Here is a 20,275-nt window from a genome sequence, read left to right on the forward strand (position 1 = left end):
GGGATTCTCCAGGCGAGGACATTGGAGTGGGCTGCCATTTCTTTCTCCAAGGGATCTTCCCGACCCAGGGATCGAACCTCGGTCTCCCGCATTGGCGGGCGGACTCTTTGCCATCTGAGCCACCAGGGAATCCAGGGAAATGAGCTCCGTGGACCAGCTCAACCGCAGCCCATCTCATGCCCTCTGGACTGGTGGACCCGGAAGCCCCCTGGTATGGTTATGCTCCAGAACAGAGAAGGGAGATCTGGAAAATCCTCATTAAAATGTTGGCTAACAGTTTTCTGAGTCTTTAATGTGTGAAAGGATTTATTTACTCTTCTCATCAACCCCACTAGGCTTGACCACTCCCATTTTAAAGATGAGTTCTTGCCTGGAGAATCCCATGGACAGAGGAGGCTGGTGGGCTATAGTCCAGGGGGTAGCAAAGAGTCGGACCCAACTGAGCGACTGAGTCCACACACACAAAGCGTTAGTCCCTCACTGGTGTCTGACTCTGTGACCCGCCAGGCTCCTCTGTCCATGGGGTTCTCCAGGCAAGAATACTGGAGGGGGTAGCCATTTCCTACTCCAGGGGATCTTCCTGACCCAGGGACAGAACCTGCGTCTCCTGAATTGGCAGGCGGATGCTTCACCACTGAGCCACCTGTGCTCAATAAATGCTTGCTTATTTCCACGTCCCACGAGAAACCGGAAAGAAGAGGCGGTGAAGTAGGATGCGCGCGGGAAGGTCCTTCTGTTGGCTCCCTTAATGACGATACTGTCTGCCCAAGGCCGGGTACCCTCGGGACTCAGGAGGCAGCGCTGGGTAGGGTAACCGCAGGCCTCCCTGACCGCGCTCCATCTCTGTACCTCTCTGGCAGGTACCTCTACTGCGGAGAGCTGACCGTGCTGCTGGCACAGGCCATCCCCCTGCACCAGCTGGCCACCAAGTACCGCGTGGCCTCCTTGCAGCGGGGCGTGGCCGACTATATGCGCGCGCACCTGGCGGGCGGCGCGGGCCCGGCGGTGGGCTGGTACCACTACGCGGTGAGCACCGGGGACGAGGCCCTGCGCCAGAGCTGCCTGCAGTTCCTGGCCTGGAACCTGTCGGCCGTGGCGGGGAGCGCCGAGTGGGGCGCCGTGAGCCCTGAGCTGCTGGCGCAGCTGCTTCCGCGCTCGGACCTCGTGCTGCAGGACGAGCTGGAGCTCTTCCAGGCGCTGGAGGCGTGGCTGGGCCGCGCGCGGCCGCCGCCGGCTGTGGCCGAGCGCGCGCTGCGCGCCATCCGTTACCCCATGATCCCTCCGGCTCAACTGTTCCAGCTTCAGGCGCGCTCGGCCGCCCTGGCGCGCCACGGCCCGGCGGTGGCCGACCTGCTCCTTCAGGCCTACCAGTTCCACGCCGCCTCGCCGCTGCACTACGCCAAGTTTTTCGACGTCAATGGCAGTGCCTTCCTGCCCCGCAACTACCTTGCGCCCGCCTGGGGCGCCCCGTGGGTCATCAACAACCCAGCCCGCGACGATCGCAGCACCAGCTTCCAGACGCAGCTGGGCCCAAGCGGCCACGACTCGGGCCGCCGGGTCACCTGGAACGTGCTCTTCTCGCCACGCTGGCTGCCGGTAAGCCTGCGGCCTGTCTACGCGGACGCCACGGGCACAGCGCTGCCCCTCGCACGCCCCGAGGACGGCCGGCCCCGGCTGGTGGTCACGCCGGCCAGCAGCGGCGGCGACGCGGCGGGCGTGAGCTTCCAGAAGACCGTGCTGGTGGGGGCGCGCCACCACGGCCGCCTGCTGGTCCGCCACGCCTACAGCTTCCACCAGAGCAGCGAGGAGGCCGGTGACTTCCTGGCGCACGCCGACCTGCAGCGGCGCAACTCCGAGTACCTGGTGGAGAATGCCCTGCATCTCCACCTCATTGTCAAGCCCGTCTATCACACCCTCATCCGGACCCCCAAGTAGCCAGGCGGGCCGGGGTGGGAAGCTGAGCCTTCCTGAGGCCTCTGGATCAGGAAAATAAAGGCCCAGCAGAGATGGCGCAGAGGGACCGGGATTGGCATGGCCAGTGGAGGTGTCTGTCCTGGCCCGCTGGGGGACCAGGCCCTAGCGTCCTGAGAGCTGGGTGGATAGAAGCCAGGTGGTGGGTGGTAGACCAGATGCCTGGTTTCAGCAGCTGCTTTCTCACTGACCTGAAAGGAAGGTTCCTGGAGCTGTGTATGTGTGTGCTCAGCGGTGTTTCAGTCTTTGCCACCTCGTGTACTGTAGCCTGGCAGGCTCCTCTGCCCGTGGAACTTTTCAGGCAAGAATACTGGAGGGCGATGCCCTTTCCTCCTGCAGGGGAATCTTCCCAACCCAGGAATCGAACCCGTGTCTCTTGCGTCTCCTGCATTGGCAAGTGGATTGTTTATCACCAGCACTACGTGGGAAGCCAGAGCTCTTGGTAGAATAAACCAGCGCTCGGAGCGGCAAGGGGGTGATTAAACCACCCAGTTCTGGGGGCAAAAACAGTCCAAGGAGGGCTCCACAGGTCAGGGACTCCCCATCGTTCATTACCTTTTCCCCAAGGGCCCCCGTCCCCACAGGGGACAGGGCAGGTAAAAGCATCGAGATGGTCAGGTGCACCTTGGGGGAGCTTTCTCACCTGAAACTGAGGGGCTCAGTTGAGCAGTTTCTGAGCCCTGGCTTCCTGGGGTGGGAGGGGTAAGCACAACCCTAAGTCTCTGACCTCTCCTGGGAGGGGGTCTGGGCAGAGACCTCAGAGTCCGGAGGAAAAACGCTTTCCCCCAGGAGTCTGTTGACTGGTGCTCTACAACCAGCCGGAGAAGAAGAGGGTGTGGTGGGAAGAGGGGACTTGGGTTGAATCTTAATCAGTGATGTGCTCGGTCGCTCAGCCGTGTCCGGCTCTTTGCAGCCCCGTGGACTGGAGCCCGCCAGTCCTCTACCCATGGGATTCCTCAGGCAAGAATCTGGAGTGGGTTGCCATTTCTTCCTCCAGGGGATCTTCCTGACCCAGGGATTGAACCCACATCTCTTGCATCTCCTGCATTGCAGGCAGGTTCTTTACCATTAGCACGACCCGGGAACGGAAGCCCAGTCTGTCAGGACCACCCCACCTTTCAGACAAGGTCTAGTTTCCGGAACAACCAACAAAACTCAAATGGGATTTTTATTGTTAACAAGCAGTTCTGGGGCAGGGGGAAGGTGGAAATGACTGCTGAGTAACAAAGCTAGATTCCTTTCCAGCCCCCAGCCACAGTAAGGGAAATGCCCGGCGGGCCCTTCCCCAGCCATCCAGCATGCCCTTGTCCCAGATGTGGGCCCAGGAGCCCTAATCCCATGAACAGTCCCTCCTTGCTCCACCCCCGCCCCACATTCCTCAGGCCAATCTGGTTGCAGATCTTAGAGAAGAGTTTCGGCAACAGGAGTCTGTGCCCAGGGAGCCCTGGGATCCAGGGCTGGGAAGCCAGGGAGCCCTGCCATCCAGGCCATGCCTCCTGGGCTCAGTTCCCCTTCCCGTTGGCACTGAAGGCACGGAAGTGTGGGGGCAGGCACCCCCATGGTTCCTGGGTCCCAGGGGCCCCAGCCTTCTGAGATCCCGAGCTCCTGATGCCAGGTCATCCCCATCTGCCCAGCCTCCGTCTCCCATTACTGCCACACCCCATCAAGCCTTGGCGGGCAGGAGGGCCGGTTCCGGGCAGGGCCCCTCAGTTGTGCCCTAAGTGCCCATTTTTGCCTTGAGCGCTTGTGCCATAGGGCAGGCGGGGCATCCGAGTAACCCGTTCGGAAACATCCCCTGGGTTGGAGGGGGCAGCGACAGGGGAGGTGTCCTCGGGGCCTGCAACGGGAAGGGCCAGGAGCTCTGCTTTAAGGCATGCCTCTCCATGCCCCTCTCGTCACCCACAGTGGCTCTGAACTCCCTAGGGGCACCTCCCCCCAGAGGCCAGTCCCACTAATAGACTTCAGGAACCCAGTTTCCAGCAAGGGGCAGCCATAGGGGCAGGGAGTTCAACCAGTCTCCTCCCTGGCCTGGCCAAGGGCTCCCCTCTCCCCATTGCTATCCCCGCCCCCCGACACTTGCTGGGACTCACCCAAATCCTGGCACGGAGGGAGTTTGACCTTGGCCATAGGCAGCGTGGCCTTTCTCAGGGGTCTGATGGTAGGGGTCAGGTGCCCAACCACTGGCATCCTCTATTCTGACGTGTGATTCTCCATGGAACAGGGTCCAGCGACGTGCATCTTGGGGTGGGACAGCTGCGTTGGCTGGAGAGCCAGATGAGCTTGGAGCTGCGTGGGGATCTGATATAGGAGATGTTAGGTTCAGTTGGGGGACACTCCATGGAGAGTGGTGCACAGCTAGGGGTACCCTGGGGCCTCTGGAGGAGTCCAGCCTTCAGAACCCGGCAAGGAGGGGGCCCAGACACCCCCAGCTCCTGTCCCTCTAGGCTCACCCCTTGTCCTGTGACTTCAAAGGCCTGGGACCTCCGCTTCCTCTTTGCCTCCAGGGACTCATCTCGTTTCTTTCTTGGGCTTTTCTTCTGGCCTTGCAGCGGGGGACAAGGGCCATCGCCATGACGCTCGACTGCCCGGGATGGCGCCTCGCCTGTGCTGCTGGATAGGCTGTCCTCGCTGGCGGTGTGCTGGAGGGTGGGGCTGGGCGGCCGCTTGCAGGCCAGCGGTCTCGGTGGCCACACGTCATCAGTCTCGCCCAGCGAGTGCAGGGACAGGCTGCTCTGCTTCATGGTGGGTGCCAGCAGTTGGCGCCCCTTGGCCCCCAGGGCCTGCGAGCGGTGCCGGGCAGCCTTCCCAGTGATGCTCTTGGTGTCGGCCGCGGTCTCCTTCCTCCCTGCGGCGGGACAGAGGGGCACCCACCCCAGGATCAAGGCCACATTCCGCTCCCCCTCCTGCACCTCCAATACCCCCTTCTCTGCTGCAGCTCACCCCAACTTGCTTGCTGTTTGAGAAACTTTGGGCAAGTTTCTGAGCCTTCTTTTCATCTGTAAACTGACGATGGTAAAACCAGCCTCAGTGGGTTGGGAAGATTTTTTTTTTGACCATGACACATGGCATACAGGATCTTAGTTCCCTGAGTGGGGATCGAACTTTCACCCACTGCAGTGGAAGTGCTGAGTCTTAACCACTGGACTGCCAGGGAAGTCCCAGGTTCTGAAGATGGATTGCTGAGATATGAGGGTCACCTGTGGCCACAGGGTAGGGAGGATTCGGACTCTATTTCCGAGTGGGAAGTGGAGGGGGCGTGACCCCAAGTACCATGTGTTCCCCATTCTGGTTTCCAATTGTGTCCCCTGCTCTGTGTGGACAGAGCAGGTGGTTACTCTTCTCTGGGTACTGGTGCCTCTCTTTCTAGAACGATGCCTGGGTGTGTTCAGCAGAGGAGAGGGAAGGAAGGGGCTTCGGCTGGGTGCGCTGAGCTATTGAGATCATGCCGGGCTCAGGCTGATGGGGGTGGGGGAGGCAGGGGACACACCTTTGTGGGACAAGGGGATCTCCGACAGATTCTCGATGCTTCCGGGGAGGAGTTGATCTGGCCGTTCAGACCGACCTGAGTGGCAGCTTGTGAGATGAATGGGTTGGGAAGAGAAGCCATTGGACCCAGCAGGAACCCTATGTCCTCAGAGGGCTGTTTTGGAAAAGTTCCATCCCAACCACTGGGTGTCCCTCCCGGGTACTCCCACCCACATCCAGGGAACCGTGGGGCCCACTGCTCACCTCCTGTGTCACCAGGGTGCCGGCCAGGATTGGGGGTGGGGTGGGCAGACAGGAGCCCTTCGCTTGCCAGGCCCGGGAGCTGGCCTTGAACAGGTGGTTGGCTTCACTGAGGTGGGCAGAGGAGGATGGGCAGCTGTTGCCCAGGCTGGTACCACGGGGGTCCCACTGCCACGCCTCCTTGAGAACTGTTGCATTGTGGGAACGAGGACCCCAAAGTCCTGGCTCCAGACCTGTGCCCCCTCCCCTCTTTCCTGCTCCATCCTCCCTGGGAGGCCAGGTCTGGGCTGGCATCTCTGAGACACGGCCTGGTGGCTCAGGCGGGCTGGATGGCTGGAAGTGGTCCTCAGCTCACCTCTCAGTGCCGAGCAGAGGGAGGAAGCTTCCGTGCTGGTGCGGGGACTCGGAGTTCGGCATCTTGACGCTCTCTAGGTCAGACTCCCCCGGGGTCGGCACAGTTCCTGGGGGGCTAATCTTGGGCAAGGCGCTGTCCTGGGGAGAGGAAAGGAGGGAGAGGGGAGTCGGAAGACTTGGTCTCGGACTGAGTAAACAGCCTGGGTGACACAGGCACACAGAGTGTCTGGGGCTGTAATCTGGGCTGGGAGCCCCAGAAGACAGGGGGGCTTGTGTTCTGAGTCCCCAGGGGCCAGCCGTGGTCTGCTAGGCATCCCCAGGGGCACCGCCTGGTGGCCTGGGCTCCTGGGAGGGCATCTGGGGCCCTTAGTGATATCTCAGATGGCCAACCCTGACCTTCAGACCCTGGATGGGGACACGTGCGGGAGAAGAACACCACGGGAGGAGAGCTTGGCGAGGCTCTGTGTCGGAGAAGGAGGAGGTGTCAGCTTTCTGGGGACCAGCCAGCCCGGTCCCGAGGCCAGCCTACTTGCTGGAAGGCGCCGCCTTGGGCATCAGCCCTGCCCCTAGCACAGGGGCGCATGGTGCGGCCCGGGCGCCCACCTGCAGGGCCCGAGAGGCCAGGCGGTCCATCATGGTGGCACGCTCCAGGTTGCCCTCCTCATGCTCCCGCAGGTACACTTCGTACAGCTCCTGCAGATGCTGCGGCACGGCCAGGTTGCAGTCTGCGGTGGGGGAGCGGAGAGGCAGGGCTCAGTGCGCGCTCTCGGGCCCTTAGCGGGTCGGACTCGCGGGGTAGGTAGCGCGGGGACCCTACCCTGGATGAGCTGCCGCTGGGCGCGGATGATCTCCTCGCAGAGGCTGAGGCGCTGCTCCAGGCGGCGCAGGGCCTCGCGGCGGTGGCGGAGCGCGCCGTCGCGGAGCAGGGCTTGCGACTGCATCTCGGCCTTCTCCAGCTCCAGCTCGTGCACGCGGCAGAGCGGGCCGAGCGCCTCGCGCTGCTGCTCCGAGCTGACGCGCCTCGGCAGCGTCTCCTCCAGGCGGCGGCCCCGCGCGCGCAGCTCTCGGTACCGCTGCTCCAGCGCCAGCTGGGGAGCCGAGCGGGTCGTCAGCACCAGGTGGCCGATGAGGGGCCGCCCGCGCCCGCCGCTGAGCGGGTCCTCGCCCTTCCAAGCCCCCGGATGCTGTGCGGCCGGCTGAAGCCCCACTCCGAGGCCTGCTTTTCGAAGTAGTGTCTTGAACTCTGCACCCGGGGACTGCTCCTGAGTGACCCCTCTGTGCCCACTTATTGCAACCCGTCCCTGAAACAGGCTCCGTGCAGTGCAGTCGCTCAGTTCTTTTCGACTCTTTGCGACCCCATGGACCGCAGCCCGCCAGGCTCCTCCTTCCATGGGATTCTCCAGGCGAGGACATTGGAGTGGGCTGCCATTTCTTTCTCCAAGGGATCTTCCCGACCCAGGGATCGAACCTCGGTCTCCCGCATTGGCGGGCGGACTCTTTGCCATCTGAGCCACCAGGGAATCCAGGGAAATGAGCTCCGTGGACCAGCTCAACCGCAGCCCATCTCATGCCCTCTGGACTGGTAGACCCTGAAGCCCCCTGGTATGGCTATGCTCCAGAACAGAGAAGGGAGATCTGGAAAATCCTCATTAAAATGTTGGCTAACAGTTTTCTGAGTCTTTAATGTGTGAAAGGATTTATTTACTCTTCTCATCAACCCCACTAGGCTTGACCACTCCCATTTTAAAGATGAGTTCTTGCCTGGAGAATCCCATGGACAGAGGAGGCTGGTGGGCTATAGTCCAGGGGGTAGCAAAGAGTCGGACCCAACTGAGCGACTGAGTCCACACACACAAAGCGTTAGTTCCTCACTGGTGTCTGACTCTGTGACCCGCCAGGCTCCTCTGTCCATGGGGTTCTCCAGGAAAGAATACTGGAGGGGTAGCCATTTCCTACTCCAGGGGATCTTCCTGACCCAGGGACAGAACCTGCGTCTCCTGAATTGGCAGGCGGATGCTTCACCACTGAGCCACCTGTGCTCAATAAATGCTTGCTTATTTCCACGTCCCACGAGAAACCGGAAAGAAGAGGCGGTGAAGTAGGATGCGCGCGGGAAGGTCCTTCTGTTGGCTCCCTTAATGACGATACTGTCTGCCCAAGGCCGGGTACCCTCGGGACTCAGGAGGCAGCGCTGGATAGGGTAACCGCTGGCCTCCCTGACCGCGCTCCATCTCTGTACCTCTCTGGCAGGTACCTCTACTGCGGAGAGCTGACCGTGCTGCTGGCACAGGCCATCCCCCTGCACCAGCTGGCCACCAAGTACCGCGTGGCCTCCTTGCAGCGGGGCGTGGCCGACTATATGCGCGCGCACCTGGCGGGCGGCGCGGGCCCGGCGGTGGGCTGGTACCACTACGCGGTGAGCACCGGGGACGAGGCCCTGCGCCAGAGCTGCCTGCAGTTCCTGGCCTGGAACCTGTCGGCCGTGGCGGGGAGCGCCGAGTGGGGCGCCGTGAGCCCTGAGCTGCTGGCGCAGCTGCTTCCGCGCTCGGACCTCGTGCTGCAGGACGAGCTGGAGCTCTTCCAGGCGCTGGAGGCGTGGCTGGGCCGCGCGCGGCCGCCGCCGGCTGTGGCCGAGCGCGCTGCGCGCCATCCGTTACCCCATGATCCCTGCGGCGCAGCTGTTTCAGCTTCAGGCGCGCTCGGCCGCCCTGGCGCGCCACGGCCCGGCGGTGGCCGACCTGCTCCTTCAGGCCTACCAGTTCCACGCCGCCTCGCCGCTGCACTATGCCAAGTTTTTCGACGTCAACGGTGCGCCATCCTGCCCCACAACTACCTCGCGCCTGCCTGCGGCGCCCCGTGGGTCATCAACAACCCGGCCCGCGACGATCGCAGCACCAGCTTCCAGACGCAGCTGGGCCCAAGCAGCCATGACTCGGGCCGCCGGGTCACCTGGAACGTGCTCTTCTCGCCACGCTCGCTGCCGGTAAGCCTGCGGCCTGTCTACGCGGACGCCACGGGCACAGCGCTGCCCCTCGCACGCCCCGAGGACGGCCGGCCCGGGCTGGTGGTCACGCCGGCCAGCAGCGGGGGCGACGCGGCGGGCGTGAGCTTCCAGAAGACCGTGCTGGTGGGGGCGCGCCACCACGGCCGCCTGCTGGTCCGCCACGCCTACAGCTTCCACCAGAGCAGCGAGGAGGCCGGTGACTTCCTGGCGCACACCGACCTGCAGCGGCGCAACTCCGAGTACCTGGTGGAGAATGCCCTGCATCTCCACCTCATTGTCAAGCCCGTCTATCACACCCTCATCCGGACCCCCAAGTAGCCAGGCGGGCCGGGGCGGGGAGCTCAGCATCCCTGAGGCCTCTGGATCAGGAAAATAAAGGCCCAGTAGAGATGGCGCAGAGGGACCGGGATTGGCATGGCCAGTGGAGGTGTCTGTCCTGGCCCGCTGGGGGACCAGGCGCTAGCAGCCTGAGAGCTGGGTGGATAGAAGCCAGGTGGTTGGTGGTAGACCAGATGCCTGGTTTCAGGAGTTGCTTTCTCACTGACCTGAAAGGAAGGTTCCTGGTGGTGTGTATGTGTGTGCTCAGCAGTGTTTCAGTCTTTGCCACCTCATGTACTGTATGTAGCCTGGCAGGCTCCTCTGCCCGTGGAACTTTTCAGGCAAGAATACTGGAGGGCAATGCCCTTTCCTCCTGTAGGGGATCTTCCCAACCCAGGAATCGAACCCGTGTCTCTTGCGTCTCCTGCATTGGCAAGTGGATTGTTTATCACCAGCACTACGTGGGAAGCCAGAGCTCTTGGTAGAATAAACCAGCGCTCGGAGCGGCAAGGGGGTGATTAAACCACCCAGTTCTGGGGGCAAAAACAGTCCAAGGAGGGCTCCACAGGTCAGGGACTCCCCATCGTTCATTACCTTTTCCCCAAGGGCCCCCGTCCCCACAGGGGACAGGGCAGGTAAAAGCATCGAGATGGCCAGGTGCACCTTGGGGGAGCTTTCTCACCTGAAACTGAGGGGCTCAGTTGAGCAGTTTCTGAGCCCTGGCTTCCTGGGGTGGGAGGGGTAAGCACAACCCTAAGTCTCTGACCTCTCCTGGGAGGGGGTCTGGGCAGAGACCTCAGAGTCCGGAGGAAAAACGCTTTCCCCCAGGAGTCTGTTGACTGGTGCTCTACAACCAGCCGGAGAAGAAGAGGGTGTGGTGGGAAGAGGGGACTTGGGTTGAATCTTAATCAGTGATGTGCTCGGTCGCTCAGCCGTGTCCGGCTCTTTGCAGCCCCGTGGACTGGAGCCCGCCAGTCCTCTACCCATGGGATTCCTCAGGCAAGAATCTGGAGTGGGTTGCCATTTCTTCCTCCAGGGGATCTTCCTGACCCAGGGATTGAACCCACATCTCTTGCATCTCCTGCATTGCAGGCAGGTTCTTTACCATTAGCACGACCCGGGGAACGGAAGCCCAGTCTGTCAGGACCACCCCACCTTTCAGACAAGGTCTAGTTTCCGGAACAACCAACAAAACTCAAATGGGATTTTTATTGTTAACAAGCAGTTCTGGGGCAGGGGGAAGGTGGAAACGACTGCTGAGTAACAAAGCTAGATTCCTTTCCAGCCCCCAGCCACAGTAAGGGAAATGCCCGGCAGGCCCTTCCCCAGCCATCCAGCATGCCCTTGTCCCAGATGTGGGCCCAGGAGCCCTAATCCCATGAACAGTCCCTCCTTGCTCCACCCCCGCCCCACATTCCTCAGGCCAATCTGGTTGCAGATCTTAGAGAAGAGTTTCGGCAACAGGAGTCTGTGCCCAGGGAGCCCTGGGATCCAGGGCTGGGAAGCCAGGGAGCCCTGCCATCCAGGCCATGCCTCCTGGGCTCAGTTCCCCTTCCCGTTGGCACTGAAGGCACGGAAGTGTGGGGGCAGGCACCCCCATGGTTCCTGGGTCCCAGGGGCCCCAGCCTTCTGAGATCCCGAGCTCCTGATGCCAGGTCATCCCCATCTGCCCAGCCTCCGTCTCCCATTACTGCCACACCCCATCAAGCCTTGGCGGGCAGGAGGGCCGGTTCCGGGCAGGGCCCCTCAGTTGTGCCCAAAGTGCCCATTTTTGCTTTGGGTGCTTGTGCCATAGGGCAGGCGGGGCATCCGAGCAACCCGTTCGGAAACATCCCCTGGGTTGGAGGGGGCAGCGACAGGGGAGGTGTCCTCGGGGCCTGCAACGGGAAGGGCCAGGAGCTCTGCTTTAAGGCATGCCTCTCCATGCCCCTCTCGTCACCCACAGTGGCTCTGAACTCCCTAGGGGCACCTCCCCTCAGAGGCCAGTCCCACTAATAGTCTTCAGGAACCCAGTTTCCAGCAAGGGGCAGCCATAGGGGCAGGGAGTTCAACCAGTCTCCTCCCTGGCCTGGCCAAGGGCTCCCCTCTCCCCATTGCTATCCCCGCCCCCCGACACTTGCTGGGACTCACCCAAGCTCTGGCACGGAGGGAGTTTGACCTTGGCCATAGGCAGCGTGGCCTTTCCCAGGGGTCTGATGGTAGGGGTCAGGTGTCCAACCACTGGCATCCTCTGTTCTTCGGTGTGTTTCTCCCCAGGCCGGGGTCCAGCAACGTGCATCTTGGGGCGGGACAGCTGTGTTGGCTGGAGAGCCAGATGAGCTGGGAGCTGCGTGGGGATCTGATACAAGGAGATGTTGGGTTCAGTTGGGGGAAACTCCATGGAGAGTGGTGCACAGCTAGTGGTACCCTGGGGCCTCTGGAGGAGTCCAGCCTTCAGAACCCGGCAAGGAAGGGGCCCAGACACCCCCAGCTCCTGTCCCTCTAGGCTCACCCCTTGTCTGGTGACTTCAAAGGCCTGGGACCTCCGCTTCCTCTTTGCCTCCAGGGACTCCTCTCGTTTGTTTCTTGGGCTTTTCTTCTGGCCTTGCAGCGGGGGACAAGGGCCATCGCCATGACGCTCGACTGCCCGGGATGGCGCCTCGCCTGTGCTGCTGGATAGGCTGTCCTCGCTGGCGGTGTGCTGGAGGGTGGGGCTGGGCGGCCGCTTGCAGGCCAGCGGTCCGGGCGGCCGCACGTCATCAGTCTGGCCCTTCAAGTGCAGGGACAGGCTGCTCTGCTTTATGGTGGGTGCCAGCAGTTGGCGCCCCTCGGCCCCCAGGGCCTGGGAGTGGTGCCGGGCAGCCTTCCCGGCGATGCTCTTGGTGTTGGCCGTGGTCTCCTTCCTCCCTGCGGCGGGACAGAGGGGCACCCACCCCGGGATCAATGCCACGTTTCCCCCCCGCTCCTGCACCTCCAACACCCCTTTCTCTGCTGCAGCTCACCCCAACTTGCAGTTTGAGCAACTTTGGGCAAGTTTCTGAGCCTTCTTTTCATCTGTAAACTGATGATGGTAAAACTAGCCTCAGTGGGTTGGGAAGATTTTTTTTTTTTTTTACCATGACACACGGCATACGGGATCTTAGTTCCCTGACTGGGGATCGAACCTTCACCCGCTGCAGTGGAAGTGCTGAGTCTTAACCACTGGACTGCCAGGGAAGTCCCAGGTTCTGAGGATGGATTGCTGAGATATGAGGGTCACCTGTGGCCACAGGGTAGGGAGGATTCGGACTCTATTTGCTATTACAATTATTTCCGAGTGGGAAGTGGAGGGGGCGTGACCCCAAGTACCATGTGTTCCCCATTCTGGTTTCCAATTGTGTCCCCTGCTCTGTGTGGACAGAGCAGGTGGTTACTCTTCTCTGGGTACTAGTGCCTCTCTTTCTAGAACGATGCCTGGGTGTGTTCAGCAGAGGAGAGGGAAGGAAGGGGCTTCGGCTGGGTGCACTGAGCTATTGAGATCATGCCAGGCTCAGGCTGATGGGGTGTCGGGGGAGGCAGGGGACACACCTTTGTGGGACAAGGGGATCTCCGACAGATTCTCGATGCTTTCAGGGGAGGAGTTGATCTGGCCGTTCAGTCCGACCTGAGTGGTGGCCTGTGAGATGAATGGGTTGGGAAAAGAAGCCATTGGACCCAGCAGGAACCCTATGTCCTCAGAGGGCTGTTTTGGAAAAGTTCCATCCCAACCACTGGATGTCTCTTCTGGGTACTCCCACCCGTGGGGCCCACTGCTCACCTCCTGTGTCACCAGGTTGCCCCCCGGATTGGGGGTGGGGTGGGCAGACAGAAGCCCTTCGCTTGCCAGGCCCGGGAGCTGGTCTTGAACGGGTGGTTGGCTTCACTGAGGTGGGCAGAGGAGGATGGGCAGCTGTTGCCCAGGCTGGTACCACGGGGGTCCCACTGCCACCCCTCCTGAGAACTGTTGCATTGTGGGAACGAGGACCCCAAAGTCCTGGCTCCAGACCTGTGCCCCCTCCCCTCTTTCCTGCTCCATCCTCCCTGAAGCCAGGTCTGGGCTGGCATCTCTGAGACACGGCCTGGTGGCTCAGGCGGGCTGGATGGCTGGAAGTGGTCCTCAGCTCACCTCTCAGTGCCGAGCAGAGGGAGGAAGCTTCCGTGCTGGTGCGGGGACTCGGAGTTCGGCATCTTGACGCTCTCTAGGTCAGACTCCTCCGGGGTCGGCACAGTTCCTGGGGGGCTAATCTTGGGCAAGGCGCTGTCCTGGGGAGAGGAAAGGAGGGAGAGGGGAGTCGGAAGACTTGGTCTCGGACTGAGTAAACAGCCTGGGTGACACAGGCACACAGAGTGTCTGGGGCTGTAATCTGGGCTGGGAGCCCCAGAAGACAGGGGGGCTTGTGTTCTGAGTCCCCAGGGGCCAGCCGTGGTCTGCTAGGCATCCCCAGGGGCACCGCCTGGTGGCCTGGGCTCCTGGGAGGGCATCTGGGGCCCTTAGTGATATCTCAGATGGCCAACCCTGACCTTCAGACCCTGGATGGGGACACGTGCGGGAGAAGAACACCACGGGAGGAGAGCTTGGCGAGGCTCTGTGTCGGAGAAGGAGGAGGTGTCAGCTTTCTGGGGACCAGCCAGCCCGGTCCCGAGGCCAGCCTACTTGCTGGAAGGCGCCGCCTTGGGCATCAGCCCTGCCCCTAGCACAGGGGCGCATGGTGCGGCCCGGGCGCCCACCTGCAGGGCCCGAGAGGCCAGGCGGTCCATCATGGTGGCACGCTCCAGGTTGCCCTCCTCATGCTCCCGCAGGTACACTTCGTACAGCTCCTGCAGATGCTGCGGCACGGCCAGGTTGCCGTCTAGGGTGGGGGAGCGGAGAGGCAGGGCTCAGTGCGCGCTCTCGGGCCCTTAGCGGGTCGGACTCGCGGGGTAGGTAGCGCGGGGACCCTACCCTGGATGAGCTGCCGCTGGGCGCGGATGATCTCCTCGCAGAGGCTGAGGCGCTGCTCCAGGCGGCGCAGGGCCTCGCGGCGGTGGCGGAGCGCGCCGTCGCGGAGCAGGGCTTGCGACTGCATCTCGGCCTTCTCCAGCTCCAGCTCGTGCACGCGGCAGAGCAGGCCGAGCGCCTCGCGCTGCTGCTCCGAGCTGACGCGCCGCGGCAGCGTCTCCTCCAGGCGGCGGCCCCGCGCGCGCAGCTCTCGGCACCGCTGCTCCAGCGCCAGCTGGGGAGCCGAGCGGGCCGTCAGCACCAGGTGGCTGATGAGGGGCCGCCCGCGCCCGCCGCTGAGCGGGTCCTCGCCCTTCCAAGCCCCCGGATGCTGTGCGGCCGGCTGAAGCCCCACTCCGTGGCCTGCTTTTCGAAGCTGTGTCTTGTACTCTGCACCCGGGGACTGCTCCTGAGTGACCCCTCTGTGCCCACCTTCTTGCAACCCATCCCTGAAACAGGCTCCGTGCAGTGCAGTCGCTCAGTTCTGTTCAACTCTTTGCGACCCCATGGACCGCAGCCCGCCAGGCTCCTTCTTCCATGGGATTCTCCAGGCGAGGACATTGGAGTGGGCTGCCATTTCCTTCTCCAAGGGATCTTCCCGACCCAGGGATCAAACCTCAGTCTCCCGCATTGGTGGCCAGACTCTTTACCATCTGAGCCACCAGGGAATCCAGGAAAATGAGCTCCGTGGACCAGCTCAACCGCAGCCCATCTCATGCCCTCTGGACTGGTGGACCCTGAAGCCCCCTGGTATGGCTATGCTCCAGAACAGAGAAGGGAGATCTGGAAAATCCTCATTAAAATGTTGGCTAACAGTTTTCTGAGTCTTTAATGTGTGAAAGGATTTATTTACTCTTCTCATCAACCCCACTAGGCTTGACCACTCCCATTTTAAAGATGAGTTCTTGCCTGGAGAATCCCATGGACAGAGGAGGCTGGTGGGCTATAGTCCAGGGGGTAGCAAAGAGTCGGACCCAACTGAGCGACTGAGTCCACACACACAAAGCGTTAGTCCCTCACTGGTGTCTGACTCTGTGACCCGCCAGGCTCCTCTGTCCATGGGGTTCTCCAGGCAAGAATACTGGAGGGGGTAGCCATTTCCTACTCCAGGGGATCTTCCTGACCCAGGGACAGAACCTGCGTCTCCTGAATTGGCAGGCGGATGCTTCACCACTGAGCCACCTGTGCTCAATAAATGCTTATTTCCACGTCCCACGAGAAACCGGAAAGAAGAGGCGGTGAAGTAGGATGCGCGCGGGAAGGTCCTTCTGTTGGCTCCCTTAATGACGATACTGTCTGCCCAAGGCCGGGTACCCTCGGGACTCAGGAGGCAGCGCTGGGTAGGGTAACCGCAGGCCTCCCTGACCGCGCTCCATCTCTGTACCTCTCTGGCAGGTACCTCTACTGCGGAGAGCTGACCGTGCTGCTGGCACAGGCCATCCCCCTGCACCAGCTGGCCACCAAGTACCGCGTGGCCTCCTTGCAGCGGGGCGTGGCCGACTATATGCGCGCGCACCTGGCGGGCGGCGCGGGCCCGGCGGTGGGCTGGTACCACTACGCGGTGAGCACCGGGGACGAGGCCCTGCGCCAGAGCTGCCTGCAGTTCCTGGCCTGGAACCTGTCGGCCGTGGCGGGGAGCGCCGAGTGGGGCGCCGTGAGCCCTGAGCTGCTGGCGCAGCTGCTTCCGCGCTCGGACCTCGTGCTGCAGGACGAGCTGGAGCTCTTCCAGGCGCTGGAGGCGTGGCTGGGCCGCGCGCGGCCGCCGCCGGCTGTGGCCGAGCGCGCGCTGCGCGCCATCCGTTACCCCATGATCCCTCCGGCTCAACTGTTCCAGCTTCAGGCGCGCTCGGCCGCCCTGGCGCGCCACGGCCCGGCGGTGGCCGACCTGCTCCTTCAGGCCTACCAGTTCCACGCCGCCTCGCCGCTGCACTACGCCAAGTTTTTCGACGTCAATGGCAGTGCCTTCCTGCCCCGCAACTACCTTGCGCCCGCCTGGGGCGCCCGTGGGTCATCAACAACCCAGCCCGCGACGATCGCAGCACCAGCTTCCAGACGCAGCTGGGCCCAAGCGGCCACGACTCGGGCCGCCGGGTCACCTGGAACGTGCTCTTCTCGCCACGCTGGCTGCCGGTAAGCCTGCGGCCTGTCTACGCGGACGCCACGGGCACAGCGCTGCCCCTCGCACGCCCCGAGGACGGCCGGCCCCGGCTGGTGGTCACGCCGGCCAGCAGCGGCGGCGACGCGGCGGGCGTGAGCTTCCAGAAGACCGTGCTGGTGGGGGCGCGCCACCACGGCCGCCTGCTGGTCCGCCACGCCTACAGCTTCCACCAGAGCAGCGAGGAGGCCGGTGACTTCCTGGCGCACGCCGACCTGCAGCGGCGCAACTCCGAGTACCTGGTGGAGAATGCCCTGCATCTCCACCTCATTGTCAAGCCCGTCTATCACACCCTCATCCGGACCCCCAAGTAGCCAGGCGGGCCGGGGTGGGAAGCTGAGCCTTCCTGAGGCCTCTGGATCAGGAAAATAAAGGCCCAGCAGAGATGGCGCAGAGGGACCGGGATTGGCATGGCCAGTGGAGGTGTCTGTCCTGGCCCGCTGGGGGACCAGGCCCTAGCGTCCTGAGAGCTGGGTGGATAGAAGCCAGGTGGTGGGTGGTAGACCAGATGCCTGGTTTCAGCAGCTGCTTTCTCACTGACCTGAAAGGAAGGTTCCTGGAGCTGTGTATGTGTGTGCTCAGCGGTGTTTCAGTCTTTGCCACCTCGTGTACTGTAGCCTGGCAGGCTCCTCTGCCCGTGGAACTTTTCAGGCAAGAATACTGGAGGGCGATGCCCTTTCCTCCTGCAGGGGAATCTTCCCAACCCAGGAATCGAACCCGTGTCTCTTGCGTCTCCTGCATTGGCAAGTGGATTGTTTATCACCAGCACTACGTGGGAAGCCAGAGCTCTTGGTAGAATAAACCAGCGCTCGGAGCGGCAAGGGGGTGATTAAACCACCCAGTTCTGGGGGCAAAAACAGTCCAAGGAGGGCTCCACAGGTCAGGGACTCCCCATCGTTCATTACCTTTTCCCCAAGGGCCCCCGTCCCCACAGGGGACAGGGCAGGTAAAAGCATCGAGATGGTCAGGTGCACCTTGGGGGAGCTTTCTCACCTGAAACTGAGGGGCTCAGTTGAGCAGTTTCTGAGCCCTGGCTTCCTGGGGTGGGAGGGGTAAGCACAACCCTAAGTCTCTGACCTCTCCTGGGAGGGGGTCTGGGCAGAGACCTCAGAGTCCGGAGGAAAAACGCTTTCCCCAGGAGTCTGTTGACTGGTGCTCTACAACCAGCCGGAGAAGAAGAGGGTGTGGTGGGAAGAGGGGACTTGGGTTGAATCTTAATCAGTGATGTGCTCGGTCGCTCAGCCGTGTCCGGCTCTTTGCAGCCCCGTGGACTGGAGCCCGCCAGTCCTCTACCCATGGGATTCCTCAGGCAAGAATCTGGAGTGGGTTGCCATTTCTTCCTCCAGGGGATCTTCCTGACCCAGGGATTGAACCCACATCTCTTGCATCTCCTGCATTGCAGGCAGGTTCTTTACCATTAGCACGACCCGGGGAACGGAAGCCCAGTCTGTCAGGACCACCCCACCTTTCAGACAAGGTCTAGTTTCCGGAACAACCAACAAAACTCAAATGGGATTTTTATTGTTAACAAGCAGTTCTGGGGCAGGGGGAAGGTGGAAATGACTGCTGAGTAACAAAGCTAGATTCCTTTCCAGCCCCCAGCCACAGTAAGGGAAATGCCCGGCGGGCCCTTCCCCAGCCATCCAGCATGCCCTTGTCCCAGATGTGGGCCCAGGAGCCCTAATCCCATGAACAGTCCCTCCTTGCTCCACCCCCGCCCCACATTCCTCAGGCCAATCTGGTTGCAGATCTTAGAGAAGAGTTTCGGCAACAGGAGTCTGTGCCCAGGGAGCCCTGGGATCCAGGGCTGGGAAGCCAGGGAGCCCTGCCATCCAGGCCATGCCTCCTGGGCTCAGTTCCCCTTCCCGTTGGCACTGAAGGCACGGAAGTGTGGGGGCAGGCACCCCCATGGTTCCTGGGTCCCAGGGGCCCCAGCCTTCTGAGATCCCGAGCTCCTGATGCCAGGTCATCCCCATCTGCCCAGCCTCCGTCTCCCATTACTGCCACACCCCATCAAGCCTTGGCGGGCAGGAGGGCCGGTTCCGGGCAGGGCCCCTCAGTTGTGCCCTAAGCGTCCATTTTTGCCTTGAGCGCTTGTGCCATAGGGCAGGCGGGGCATCCGAGTAACCCGTTCGGAAACATCCCCTGGGTTGGAGGGGGCAGCGACAGGGGAGGTGTCCTCGGGGCCTGCAACGGGAAGGGCCAGGAGCTCTGCTTTAAGGCATGCCTCTCCATGCCCCTCTCGTCACCCACAGTGGCTCTGAACTCCCTAGGGGCACCTCCCCCCAGAGGCCAGTCCCACTAATAGACTTCAGGAACCCAGTTTCCAGCAAGGGGCAGCCATAGGGGCAGGGAGTTCAACCAGTCTCCTCCCTGGCCTGGCCAAGGGCTCCCCTCTCCCCATTGCTATCCCCGCCCCCCGACACTTGCTGGGACTCACCCAAATCCTGGCACGGAGGGAGTTTGACCTTGGCCATAGGCAGCGTGGCCTTTCTCAGGGGTCTGATGGTAGGGGTCAGGTGCCCAACCACTGGCATCCTCTATTCTGACGTGTGATTCTCCATGGAACAGGGTCCAGCGACGTGCATCTTGGGGTGGGACAGCTGCGTTGGCTGGAGAGCCAGATGAGCTTGGAGCTGCGTGGGGATCTGATATAGGAGATGTTAGGTTCAGTTGGGGGACACTCCATGGAGAGTGGTGCACAGCTAGGGGTACCCTGGGGCCTCTGGAGGAGTCCAGCCTTCAGAACCCGGCAAGGAGGGGGCCCAGACACCCCCAGCTCCTGTCCCTCTAGGCTCACCCCTTGTCCTGTGACTTCAAAGGCCTGGGACCTCCGCTTCCTCTTTGCCTCCAGGGACTCATCTCGTTTCTTTCTTGGGCTTTTCTTCTGGCCTTGCAGCGGGGGACAAGGGCCATCGCCATGACGCTCGACTGCCCGGGATGGCGCCTCGCCTGTGCTGCTGGATAGGCTGTCCTCGCTGGCGGTGTGCTGGAGGGTGGGGCTGGGCGGCCGCTTGCAGGCCAGCGGTCTCGGTGGCCACACGTCATCAGTCTCGCCCAGCGAGTGCAGGGACAGGCTGCTCTGCTTCATGGTGGGTGCCAGCAGTTGGCGCCCCTTGGCCCCCAGGGCCTGCGAGCGGTGCCGGGCAGCCTTCCCAGTGATGCTCTTGGTGTCGGCCGCGGTCTCCTTCCTCCCTGCGGCGGGACAGAGGGGCACCCACCCCAGGATCAAGGCCACATTCCGCTCCCCCTCCTGCACCTCCAATACCCCTTCTCTGCTGCAGCTCACCCCAACTTGCTTGCTGTTTGAGAAACTTTGGGCAAGTTTCTGAGCCTTCTTTTCATCTGTAAACTGACGATGGTAAAACCAGCCTCAGTGGGTTGGGAAGATTTTTTTTTTTGACCATGACACATGGCATACAGGATCTTAGTTCCCTGAGTGGGGATCGAACTTTCACCCACTGCAGTGGAAGTGCTGAGTCTTAACCACTGGACTGCCAGGGAAGTCCCAGGTTCTGAAGATGGATTGCTGAGATATGAGGGTCACCTGTGGCCACAGGGTAGGGAGGATTCGGACTCTATTTCCGAGTGGGAAGTGGAGGGGGCGTGACCCCAAGTACCATGTGTTCCCCATTCTGGTTTCCAATTGTGTCCCCTGCTCTGTGTGGACAGAGCAGGTGGTTACTCTTCTCTGGGTACTGGTGCCTCTCTTTCTAGAACGATGCCTGGGTGTGTTCAGCAGAGGAGAGGGAAGGAAGGGGCTTCGGCTGGG

General features: G+C 62.1%; 5 protein-coding genes and 1 pseudogene across 5 annotated transcripts; 3 read left to right on the forward strand and 3 right to left on the reverse strand.

Moving 5' to 3' along the window:
- The first annotated feature begins 176 nt into the window (after window positions 1–176).
- LOC133231511 (BTB/POZ domain-containing protein 17-like) lies at window positions 177–2,354 on the forward strand. Its single transcript, XM_061389902.1, has 2 exons — window positions 177–211; window positions 561–2,354. The coding sequence occupies exons 1-2, from the start codon at window positions 177–179 to the stop codon at window positions 1,933–1,935; spliced, it is 1,410 nt and encodes a 469-aa protein (XP_061245886.1). The 3' UTR covers window positions 1,936–2,354.
- Window positions 2,355–5,941: 3,587 nt separating this feature from the next.
- Window positions 5,942–7,615, reverse strand: LOC133231512 (kinesin-like protein KIF19). Its single transcript, XM_061389903.1, has 4 exons — window positions 7,606–7,615; window positions 6,869–7,294; window positions 6,655–6,776; window positions 5,942–6,189 (listed from the first exon to the last, which is right to left on the reverse strand). The coding sequence occupies exons 1-4, from the start codon at window positions 7,613–7,615 to the stop codon at window positions 6,049–6,051; spliced, it is 699 nt and encodes a 232-aa protein (XP_061245887.1). The 3' UTR covers window positions 5,942–6,048.
- Window positions 7,616–7,618: 3 nt separating this feature from the next.
- On the forward strand, window positions 7,619–17,236 carry LOC133231513 (BTB/POZ domain-containing protein 17-like; annotated as a pseudogene).
- LOC133231514 (kinesin-like protein KIF19) lies at window positions 10,564–13,040 on the reverse strand. The gene is made up of 3 exons (XM_061389904.1): window positions 12,920–13,040; window positions 11,504–12,343; window positions 10,564–11,250 (listed from the first exon to the last, which is right to left on the reverse strand). Exons 1-3 carry the CDS (start codon window positions 13,038–13,040, stop codon window positions 11,120–11,122), a joined length of 1,092 nt encoding a protein of 363 aa, XP_061245888.1. The 3' UTR covers window positions 10,564–11,119.
- Window positions 11,931–14,582, reverse strand: LOC133232922 (kinesin-like protein KIF19). The gene is made up of 4 exons (XM_061392927.1): window positions 14,099–14,582; window positions 13,497–13,633; window positions 13,149–13,253; window positions 11,931–13,007 (listed from the first exon to the last, which is right to left on the reverse strand). Exons 1-3 carry the CDS (start codon window positions 14,129–14,131, stop codon window positions 13,157–13,159), a joined length of 267 nt encoding a protein of 88 aa, XP_061248911.1. The 5' UTR covers window positions 14,132–14,582; the 3' UTR covers window positions 11,931–13,007; window positions 13,149–13,156.
- Window positions 15,544–16,896, forward strand: LOC133231515 (BTB/POZ domain-containing protein 17-like). Its single transcript, XM_061389905.1, is given in 2 exon segments — window positions 15,544–16,345; window positions 16,348–16,896. Coding segments are annotated over 2 exon segments (1,272 nt in total). The 3' UTR covers window positions 16,818–16,896.
- Window positions 17,237–20,275: the final 3,039 nt, after the last annotated feature.

The sequence above is a fragment of the Bos javanicus genome, chromosome 19 (assembly GCF_032452875.1).
Source record: "Bos javanicus breed banteng chromosome 19, ARS-OSU_banteng_1.0, whole genome shotgun sequence".
Classification (NCBI taxonomy): domain Eukaryota; kingdom Metazoa; phylum Chordata; class Mammalia; order Artiodactyla; family Bovidae; genus Bos; species Bos javanicus.

Coding starts and splice junctions, on each gene's coding strand:
- LOC133231511 (XM_061389902.1), top strand. CDS start 177: ATGCCCTCTGGACTGGTGGACCCGGAAGCCCCCTG. Junction 212..560: donor GTGGACCCGGAAGCCCCCTG/GTATGGTTATGC, acceptor GGGGTAGCCATT/TCCTACTCCAGGGGATCTTC.
- LOC133231514 (XM_061389904.1), bottom strand. CDS start 13,040: ATGGCTTCTTTTCCCAACCCATTCATCTCACAGGCCACCACTCAGGTC. Junction 12,344..12,919: donor GATCCCCTTGTCCCACAAAG/GTGTGTCCCCTG, acceptor GGTGAGCTGCAG/CAGAGAAAGGGGTGTTGGAG. Junction 11,251..11,503: donor CCCTCCGTGCCAGAGCTTGG/GTGAGTCCCAGC, acceptor TTCCCGTTGCAG/GCCCCGAGGACACCTCCCCT.
- LOC133231512 (XM_061389903.1), bottom strand. Junction 6,777..6,868: donor CCAGCGGCAGCTCATCCAGG/GTAGGGTCCCCG, acceptor CCCCCACCGCAG/ACTGCAACCTGGCCGTGCCG. Junction 6,190..6,654: donor TGGCCTCTCGGGCCCTGCAG/GTGGGCGCCCGG, acceptor TCCTCTCCCCAG/GACAGCGCCTTGCCCAAGAT.
- LOC133232922 (XM_061392927.1), bottom strand. CDS start 14,131: ATGATGGACCGCCTGGCCTCTCGGGCCCTGCAG. Junction 13,634..14,098: donor TGGCCTCTCGGGCCCTGCAG/GTGGGCGCCCGG, acceptor TCCTCTCCCCAG/GACAGCGCCTTGCCCAAGAT. Junction 13,254..13,496: donor CCTCTGCTCGGCACTGAGAG/GTGAGCTGAGGA, acceptor TGCCCACCTCAG/TGAAGCCAACCACCCGTTCA.